General features: G+C 35.7%; 1 protein-coding gene across 1 annotated transcript in view; it reads right to left on the bottom strand.

Annotated features, from left to right (window-relative positions):
* Positions 1 to 7,479: 7,479 nt before the first annotated feature.
* yipf6 (Yip1 domain family, member 6) overlaps positions 7,480 to 11,405 on the bottom strand; it is a 28,309-nt gene continuing 24,383 nt past the window's right edge. Inside the window, exon 7 of the mRNA XM_059977026.1 lies at positions 7,480 to 10,746. Within this exon, the coding sequence (XP_059833009.1) occupies positions 10,628 to 10,746 (119 nt within the window). The 3' untranslated portion in view covers positions 7,480 to 10,627. The remainder of the gene's footprint in view (positions 10,747 to 11,405) is intronic.

Below are 11,405 nucleotides of genomic sequence, written 5' to 3'. Positions count from 1 at the left end.
AACCCTCAGCTGATCAGGTAGCATTGATAGAGAATGAAATAGAGCTTACAGGAAGGAATGGAGTTCCATCTCGATGATGGAGGTCTACACAAGTTGGGGTAGGCTGGGTGCTACTGGAGGTAAGCATGTTGGGACTCAGGAGAAACCGTACAAATTCTTTCAGAGCTATTCAGCAAGGAATGGACTCTACAGAGATGGCAATCATTGAACTTGTAAAAATTGTTGTGGTACTTTGCCACATTGCCTTATGAATAATGAAACAGGAACTGACATGAAGCAATATGGTCTTTAGAGGTATTGACTACTTTCAGGACTCCTTGGTGTTAGGGGCAGAACAGCAGGAATTAAATACTTAGATTTGCATGTCAGATGGTGAAACCTAAGTGAACAGTATATTCCACTGGATTAAAGCTTAACAACTGATGCCCATGAATCATATTTAGAAATGATCTCTTCTGGTTGCCCAATTGTTGAAGGGTGATGGGGTGGAAGCCTTTAGTTGGATGAGGAGCACTCTTCATGATCTGTTAGCATAGTACACCTGTGGGAAGCCCAATCAGATTCCCAAAAGTGCATCTCAATCCTAATCATGAGAGTCATCATGGGAAAAGTGCATGGTGCCTATCCTGGCAGAATAATCACGTGTCATATGCATTCATGGGTCACCTGCTGGAAGAATTGTATGTTAAGGAGGTGAAGAGTGGTGGTGTCTTTGTAAACTACTAGTAAACAATGGGCACAAAGCCCAAGAGTCAGCTAAAATCTGCAGGACCTTCAGCCTCAAAGGGCATCAATGTTCTGGTGTATTGAGGAAGCTTATCCTTCATCTGTAGATCCTGGCCTGCTGGAAATTCCACAGCTCTATCAAATGCTTCTGTGAGAAGCAAGTGGATGCAGGTCCTATTGTTGGTGTTATTAGCAGTCATCGTACTCTGTATCGCATAAACCAAAGTGAAAATACCTATGCTGCTCTCACTGATCAATACTTAATGTGTAGATCCAATGCAAAGCACAATTACAGGGAAGTCTGTGATATTTACATATTAGAATTGGCAAAACACTTTTCCTGAGAGAGCTGTTTGCATGCAGCTTAGCATGTTACTGTCAAATGTGGAAATATGTGTTTGAAGCCACCCTTCTAAAACATCCAATGGCAAATGCATGGAATGGGCTGTCGGCCAACGGTGGTGGAGGTAGATATGATAGGATCTTTTAAGAGTCTCCTGGATAGGTACATGGAACTTAGAAAAATAGAGGGCTATGGGTAACCCTAGGTAATTTTTAAGGTAAGGACATGTTCGGCACAGCATTATGAGCCAAAGGGCCTGTAGGTTTTCTATGATTCTATCCCAGGTTTCCCTGGTTTCAAACTCGCCTACACATTCCCAAACCCACATTAAAATTCAGTCCATATTTCGGGTCAAAGATCTTTCATCGGACACCACAAGAACTAAAATGACGTAGTATTAATTTGACAAATTCAGCTGACAGTTCCCTCTGTGAAATATTTAATAAAAAGATCTCTTGGTTGTTCCAATACTCCATCAATCAGATGTTTGGCCAAATGCAAATTAACTTCCAGGACATATTGTTTGCTATTGCTATTTTTAAGTTATATTCATTCTAAGCTACCAAAAAACCAGAGACAAAAAAACACTACTTTTCTACAAGGACTTCCTATTGCTGAACAAATTAAATCTTTGGTAAGTCTTTATATTGATGCTTCATGCAAGAAAACTATCTGTGACCCAGTTAGTTTGTAATTTAGCCATGAATGGGCAATAATTTCAGAAAATACTTGCTGTCCCTATGGTCCACCTCATTTCTGGGGAAAGCTCATAAAATCCTATTCACAACAATTTACAAATAGATTGTGTGACCTATAAATGTATACATGTTACAGGAAAATCACTGTCAGAATTTTTTTTTACCAGAAATAGTACAATGATTTTGTCTGTGCAGGTAGTTTAAACAATTCCCAGTAGTGCATGGGCAGCAAGGGGGAGAGGTGTGATTTCCACTTACTCATATTAAAGAACAGTTTTTCTTGTTGTAGATCAGCAAAAAAAAAATACAAGGATCATCATATCTCTCAGGCCTACCCATTGATCATTGCCAAATGATTGTCAGTCAAAAGTAAAAAAAAGTACTTTTTCTGGGACCAGAAGTCTCAAAGATTATAATGATCCAGTCCAGTTGACAATTAAACTGTTTCAAAGTGTGCCAAAACAAGAGTAATTGAATGAAACTGGCTTCATCATAAGAGAACAAAAAGATTAAGATATCCAATCTTCATTCTCAATTTACAACCTATCTAAATCTGATGACTGAGTGGTAAGTCTTGTATTTTTCCAGTTTTCTCCCTGACTTTCCTGGGAGGGTTGACTTCTTGCGAGCAAAAATCCAGAGTTCTGGGAATTATCCTACACTCCACATCAGACTACTTGCCTTATTTACTTTGAGAAAGCAATGGGCAGTTTCAACCCGAGACATGTAAAGGACAACAGTTAGTTGGGCAGCTACAGTCAGTCCAGTGACAGATCTAACAGTTCTAGTCCCACAGGCTCCATCTTCTTCAAATTACTCTTCTGAAAAAGCATTTTAGCTCAATTCAGTAAAACTGAGAACCTTGTGACTGTGGGTCAGGAGCACAAAATGAAGGATTGAACCACCTGACAAGCGACCCACTTATTCGTTACTTGAGCTTAATTTACAACATCTGGGGAAAACTCAGGGAAGACACACACAATCAGAGGGAAGCCATGTCATCCTTGATCCCAAGCAAATACTTAAAAAGAAATGCAAGGCATCTGTGGCATGGAAGACTGTTTTCTACACACACAAAATGACAATGGGTTGATAGAACACTGGCTGCCCCTTATAAGGCTATGGACATGAAACCAAATTAAAGTTTTCAGACCAAGAAATGAGACTGCAAGTTGTTCAGGCTGTATTACAGACTGATTTCAATGTGCCAGCTTCTTTTTTGAGTAGCAGCTCAATTGTTTATTTTTTTCTTAGCTTTGATCTAATGAAAGGGTCATCTCTCCACACCTTATCCCCACCACCCCCCCACCCAAGTATATTGTCATAGAGTAACTGCTTTTTACATGATAGCTTTCCAACTGTGTACAAAATTACAACCCAATTCTGAGTCCTGCCCTCTCCCTACTTCTGTTGGGCTGCAGATATTAATCCTTTAAATATTGAAAGTTGTGATGGAGATTTTCAGTTCAAAAGATGGACCAATCACAAGTAAAATGAATTGCTCTCCAACTCTATCCACTATTCACTATTTCCAACATATGGTTTCAAACCACATCAGGAGGTCTGTTACATAATGCATAATGGAAAGAAATCAACCTGCCAGAAATAGGTTTAAAACATAGGGGTTAAGTATATAACAAGTTCAATTTCTACATCCCATCAAAGAACTTCAGCCTGAAACGTTGACTGTACTTTTTCCATAGATGCTGCCTGGCCTGCTGAGTTCATCCAACATTTTGTGAGAGTTGCTCAATTTCTAAGGTCTGGTGTGTAATACACTCAAAGGCTCATTACTTCAAGCCATAAAATTAAAAGCTCCCTGGACAAGTCAATGAGTCTGAGGAAGGGAAAATAGTTAATATTTTCAGTCATAAGTTTTTCCATCAGAAATTCAAATTTCCAGCATTTCTCTTAAAAGAAAAACATATCATTAAATATATAGAAAATTCAGACTGTGTGTAATCATTGATGCAAATGATGTATTTCACTGTATGTTTTGATGCTTTGATATACATGACAAATAAATCTAATCTTTCATTTTTAATCATTGGCAAAACACTAGATTACTAAATCTCAGTACAATAGATTAAAGGAAATATTTTCAGCAGGTGACAGGAATGGATGGAATAGAGTAGGATTTGGAATTTTAGTGCTCTGGATTTTTATTCCATTTTACTCAATAAATCTTATTACAATTTAAATAATTTGTCATGTTAAGGTTGTATCACACATCCTGAGTGTCCTTTCTAACTAAAGCTGAAAAGGAAAATCAAAATTTTAAAATTGTATTGTTTTTCCAAAATTACACCATCATCTCAGCGATGAGCGTTTTTTTGTTTCATTTTAACCAAGGACACAACACAATCCATAAATGGGTGACTGACTGCACTGTGGTAGTTATAAGTCAGTGTCTGCATTTCTTTGCTAATAATGTTTTATATCGATATAGTCCAATCAAGAAGCAAAATGCCATGTCCCTTACCTTTCAATCCATTTTTAAACTCCTTCAATCTGGTTTGGATTCAGAGGGAAAATTATTTTTATTGCTCATGTTCTAATCAAAGTAGAAAGTGCACTTCCATTGCATTTCCACATTAGCTAAATGACATCTTTTTTTAATTCATTGTAAAAATTAGATCTATGTCATAAGTACTTCTTCTCTCCTCCAACTGGTTTCTGAGAAATATTATGAGTTCCTACTCTGAATGTTCAACCACAATCTGAATTTGTACTTCATACAGACCCACTAGATTTGGCTAATGAGTGGCACGTACTGTATGAGAGAGATAATTTAGCCAATTTGAAAATTTGATTCTGTACCACTCATATGATTTTACATTATGCTTCTCCAATTTATCCAGCCCAGCATTTTTCAAAATTGCTTTTATTATTAAATCTGTTTCCCCTATACTTTTAAGCAGAGCCTTTAAAATCACAACAACCTGTTCTCTACATTTTCCCTCATGCCATCACTACTACTTTTAATTGTGTTAAACCTACTCCATCTGGTTTTCTATCCTTCCATCACTCTTCTCTATTCTCTCCTCTCTAAGAACCACCACCCATATTTTTCCAAGATTATACATAGTTTACCATTCAATCCAGTGGCCTTTTAGTAAATCACTTCCAACACCTTCACCAATTCCTTGGCTTCCAAGCCAAGTCAGTTTTCCCCAACTTGGTCACGTCTCCCATCAGTACAAATCTATTGATTAGTGGTGCAGAAAATTTCTAGTGCTTCATCAAACAAGCATTCTTTACATTGAGGCTAGATAATTACTGAAAGTTTAATTGGCATAAGTGAAGGGAAGCAAAATGTGAGGAGGTCACAGTTTTCAAAAAGTTTACAGAAAGGTGAAGTGAGTGAACAAAAGTTTGGTAGCTGCAGTGTAAAGCATTTTAAAAAATAGATTATCCACTTTGATAGGAAGGACGGCAAAGTAAAATATTGTTTTAAATGTTGCAGTATAGTTGGATCTGGTTGTCCTCATAGGTGAAGTAAAACTTACATGCAAATACAAGCAATTTAGCCAGCAAAAGGAACATTGCCTTTTATTTTAAAGGGGCTGAATACATAAGCTTAACATACTGTTGCTAACTATACAGGGAACTGATGATCTTCCTGGGATTTTGCATGGATCTCCATATTTAAGGAAGGTGCACTTGTATTTAAAACAATTCAGAGAACATTCACTAAGTTGAGTACCGGCAGGAAGCTATTGTCTCATGAGGGAAGTTTGAGTGGGTTATGCCTATACAAAGAATTAGGCATAATCTGAGTAAAAACATGTGGGATCCTGACCAAGATTGACAACAAAGATGCTGAAATATTTCAGAAAAGGCAGTTAAAACCTTTTAAGATAAGAGATGAGAGTAATTTCTTTCAGAAGGTGTGAATCTTCAAACTTCTCTAGACTGAAAGCTGTGGTTGCCAAGCCATTAAAAATTTCAGCTTATGATAGATTTGCAGAACATGGAAGGATCAAAGTTGATGGAAAACAAGAAAGTGGAATTGAGGCTATTATCAGATCAACCATGAACAGTGGAGTTAGCCAAGAAACCAGAAGACCCACTTCCTCTCTGATTTTACCATCAGGTAGGAGGTACAGAAGCCTGAAGGCACAAACTCAGTATATCAGGAACAGATTCTTCCCCTCTGCCGATTCCTAAATGGACATTGAATCTTTGGATACTACCTCACTTTTTTAAAAAATATACAGAATTTCTGTTTTTACATATTTTTAAAAATCTATTCAATATGCATAATTGATTTACTTTTTTATTTATTATTTTTATTTTATTTATTCTTTTTTTCTCTCTGCTGGATATGTATTGCATTGAATTGCGAATTGCTGCTGTTAACAAATTACACGTCACATGCCAGTGATAATAAACCGGATTCTGATTCATGCAGAGCACCAGAGCTAAACCTGATCCTTCCTACACCAAACAAACACATTATTTGTGTTCACAGTCAGTATGAATAGATATAGAACAGTAGCAGGAATTAATTTTCCCCTCCTTAACCAGTGACAAGAAGATAACATATGTGCCAAATTAAATCTACTTAACTGAACACTGAGAATTCTTCTCCATCTGCATCATCTAATATCATTTTAAACATTATATTATGCAAATGAACCATCAGTGGGAACTGGGAGTGAAAGTGAACAGTCTTTTATGTGCTGTGCACATCCAGATGGCACGATTTCGAATTTCTTGCGGATGTATTGCAATGGAAAACAGCAAGCTTCTTTTCTCATTTCTGTCTGTATTAAAGCAGTTGTATGTTTTTTCCAAACACAAGTGCAAGCAGTCCCCCCCCGCCAAAAAAAGAAAATTCCAAGATTCAATCTTGTTAAAAGCAATCATTACAGCAAAAGCAGACAAATAAGATGGAGGAAATTTTTTTCCATCTTGGTTTAGTAAATTTATAAACACACAATGTGCAAGTATTTACAACAAAAATGTCAAGTTGCATTAAGGCTTCAGATATTCAAAAAGATTCTCTACAAATACCAGGGGCATCTTCCCCATTTGTTATACAACTCATAGATTCTTATGTTGATTCTGTATTTGTATAAAGCAAAGTCCTGATCCCTAACTATCCCTCCTCCTTGGGAAAATATAGAAGGAAAAATAACATAGAATGTCTGGAAATTTAAACCAACCCTGTCACATGCCACCTCACTCATCAACTTTATTGGCTGTCCTCAGTTTTCATCCACAATATTGTCCCCAGCATACTGATATCAATATGCTCATACTCATAACTTACCAGCACCAAAACAAAAAGTATAAACTAGTCCATCCAATAATATGACATAATAGTTCAAAAATCTCACTGGCTGCAAATGAATGGACTGGCTCTTCGAAGTTCAAGTGTCACTAGTTAAGAATATTACACACCATAATTTTATTGAACATATTCCCAATTATTGATAAATTGGGTGACTTGCAATATAAGGTTATGTGTAATATGTACATCTTGGAAACTGTGTTGTAAGAATAACTCCTTGTACTCTATGATAACTTGGTCTGGTTTGATGAAGAAAATTATCTGCATATATGCTTTTGTCCAAGTCACCAAATATATGCAATTCTTTTCCCAGATTTTTCTTCCACTAGAAAGCAACTTGGTCACAACTGCTATTTAGCTGAAAAATTATCAAACATATGACTGATGAAGGGAAGTGTAATTCCAACATTCAATGGCATTAAGAGCAAAAATATTTTATTATTTACCGTCAATTCTAAGTCTTTAACATCATTGTGATCACAAATATTCAGTGACACAGTTAACATTCTCGGTTAACAAAGCTTTGCTGACCTTCATCTTTAACAATTCAGTAGGGGTTTTTAGGGAGAGAAATCCTGATTTCCACTAAGCAAAACTTTGTAATTCAAAAACATTTATAACTGGAGCCAAGAGACAACGAAGATATTTTAGATGAGTGAAATTAAAAACTCTTAAGGAGCAAGCAGATATGAGCTTCCAGGAATGTACACCCATCAAAATTATATCAAATTAAGGGGTTACTTCATGAGAACTTCCTTTTTAAATACATTTTATTACTATTCAGTTGGGCTTGGACTATTAAAGTGTAGGCTTTTCTGCCATGTAACCAGGAAAATATTGAAATTTACCTTTAAGTTTCATTTAAAATTCCAATATGGTAAAAAAAGACATTAGATTTGGATTGAACTAAGAAAGCTGTTTCTTTCTCCCATGTAAAGCAAAGGGGATATCTGGATCTCTCTCCTAAAAAATACTGTTGAACTATTGAAGATGAAGGTCAGAGTTCTGCTAAACAAGAATGTTAATTAATTTGGAGTTCATCAAGTTAAAAAAAATTGATGTAATGGACCTTTCTAGTTTCCAAGCTCTTGATTAACAACATACATTCAATTAGCTGTTTTCCACACATTGACAGGTTTCAGGGAATAGAGGTTTTATACCCTCCAAAGGAATGTAACTCTAGTTATGAGCTTTCTTCCTATGTTGCCATGTCTCTGTTCTAAAGTTAGATCTATACAAATTTAGAGATTATGGAATTATGTAGAAAGGAGACGTGCCAGTGGACTGTTGAAGAAGCATCATGCTTATTCCAACAGCCGTTTTTGATCTTTACCTTATTTCCTCATTACCAAGTAGCTAACTAACACTTCTTAAAACATATTTTAGAAGTAAGATCTATTATCATTTTACATAAAGTATTCGAGATCCAAATAACATGTCCTTCCTAATCCCCTCTAGACATTTTGGCATTGAATTTTAATCTTTGACATCCTAACCATTTTTTTCCTCCACTAATTCCATCAAAACAGAGATCATCTTAAAAAACATTTAATAGGCTGTCTTGTAACTTTGCCTGCCTTAAGGTTTCCAACTTCCCACGGGTTAAATCATTTATTCTTTGGAAACATCCAGATATATTCCTCTGTATCCCTTCAAAGGCCTTCATATTATTCCTGTCTGGAGTGTCCATATTCCAGTTGTCTATACTTCAGTTGAGGATTTACTAATACATTTAGAGCACAGTTTTTTTATGTTTCAACATACAATGGCAGAATGAAAACAAATAATTTGTTTATTTAACAACCGTGATGTACTTTTAAACATTTTTTAATTGTGTCCTTATATGGTATGTTCCTTTCTATTAGGAGTTTGCCATTTCTACATCCTTCAGTAGTTCAGCTGCAAGAAAATTTAACAATCCCTACATTACTCACCAAGCTTCCCCGTTCCAAATTATTCTGATATTAGTAATTAACAAGACATTGCTATTTAGTGCCTATAGAATACTGAAACAACTGACAAAATAAATCAATGCATACAATCAAAACATGTAGTGTATGTTCTAGAAAATAGTTAGGAATGTTAACATATGGCCCATTTTGTACACTAATGAAGGAAGTGATAAAACTTCCATTTCATATCTTAGAATCTCCTACATCAGACTTGTTCTGCTCTAACAACACAGTTCAGAGATGTCTTGTATCTGTGTGGCATTTCTCTCATTCCCAAAATCTCTGACGAAGTTCCAACTTCAAAGTTAGATTAGCATTGTGCTTTACTCATGAAGTTGAGATACTGAATTGGCACCCCAATACTAATTAAACATTGATCCTTGCAACAAGAAGACGTGACTTGTAAACCATTAATGCATGATGGGTGTGTTACTCAGTTCTTCACTGTGACCCCATAAGTGAAAGGAAAAACTTTCAGTGATTTCTTTTCTAAACCAGCACAACTGTCTTAAAAAATGCCAACAAAATGGTTTTATTGGACCAGTGGAGTAGGTTTTGCTCTATATTATTCAAGGTTCTCATCTGAGAGAACTTTCACTTGATTCAGAAGAGATGACAATTAAATTGTATGTCTAAAATTGTACAGATTTTTAAAAATTCCAATCCATGAAGGCAAGGATGATGAAATTTTCCAATTTCTATTCCATTGGTGTTGAATAAAACCTCCATTCCAATTATTTAACCTGGCTCTGTATCCAGGAAAAGTTCATACTTTTTCATCCTTGCTCCCATCCCATCCACAATGGCACCTCCAAATGAAAAGCTCCATTCTCCATTTATCCATCCTTAGAAGGCACCAAATATTCACAGGATATAACATGTGCAACCAAGATCCTCCAACTCATTGTAAAAATTTCCATTCTGTGTATGAACTAAGGTAGTAATGCTTACCAGATTTATCACTTTTCAAACCCTATCCCAACACTTAGATCATTGATATCACTAGATGTTAAACTAATTATGGACGACTTCCCACTATTTAGTTATTCACTGCAAGGCCAATAATACTACATACTGGTATATCAGCTGCAGTCAGTTAGTTACCTTAGTTTGGATCACGATGGAAACTTGTATCTTAATTATCTTTATGTTTAACTTGTAACGTATTTTGGGAAATCTCCAAGAAAATTCCTACAGAAAATTTAAATCAATCTTTTTAAATACACCTTCAATTAACACAATAAATTAAAATGCTTTGGGGCTAGATTTCAAATCATGTTAAATTCCTTCACATCTGAGGAAAAAGATAATATGCATAGAACCAAAAGAATAATATAATTCTGATCTCTAGGAGTCTCTAACTGCAGTTCAATTCCACAGCTTCAATTAATAAATTTCCCCAAGAGTCCACAAGAGTTCAGTTAATCACCTCTTTTAAAGATTGTAAGAATCACTGTACATTCAATAATATACAAACTAAATATCAATGATTCTTGATCTCCTTGCTGCATAGCGAGCTGCCTCTCAAATAACCAGTCTCCAAAAACCATAGAGAAATGATTTGAAATCACTTATATTTCATCGTCCTCACTTTCAAGATAACTGCCTCTCATGCAGATGCATTGGAGATGATCATCCAACTGATCACAAAGTAGAAAAGAAATATCGGGTAAACAGCAAGGGCCTTGCGATTAGGTGGCTGGCTATCAGCTAGAAATGCTGTTGAGGCTAGAAGAGAAAAGAAGAGAAATGAGAACATACATATTAATGAAAAAAGCGATAACTAATTTTATTTTTATTGAACCTTAACCAAAAAGCCCTATCAAGAGATAAACCATGCAAAAAATGATAAGATTTGTTTATTTATTGAGAAATACAGTGCAGAACAGGCCCTTTTGATCCAATGAACTGCACCACTCAGCAACCTGCCTATTTAATCCTAGCCTAATCACAGAACAATTTGCAATGACCAAGTATCCTACGAACTAGTGTGTCTTTGAAATGTGGGAGGAAATGAGAGCATCTTGAGGAAACCCACCCAGTTTTCAGGGAGAATATACAAACACCTTACAGACAGCACTGTAATTGAACTCTGAACTCTGTAATAACATTGCACTAACCACTATGCTACCATGGTGCCCAGAGATAGCAAATGGTAAATGTCCAAGTTTTAGTCCTGGCAGTGAAGTAAATAGCTTGTGTTTTATTTGCCATATAATTTTTCTGTATACCTAATATTATTATTTATTTCTTTAATACATTTCATCTTTTTCCTCAAATCTATCACTTTACTGAACTGTCTTCAAATGATGGATCAACTGCTGGGAAAGTATCACAAGCACTGCAACATTCCAACATATAACAAGTTAACACTTTCCTTTAAGTGT

This window comes from Hypanus sabinus, chromosome 8 (assembly GCF_030144855.1).
Source record: "Hypanus sabinus isolate sHypSab1 chromosome 8, sHypSab1.hap1, whole genome shotgun sequence".
NCBI lineage: Eukaryota > Metazoa > Chordata > Chondrichthyes > Myliobatiformes > Dasyatidae > Hypanus > Hypanus sabinus.
The sequence above is the reverse complement of the archived record's forward strand: the minus strand, read 5'-3'. Positions and strand labels throughout refer to the sequence as shown.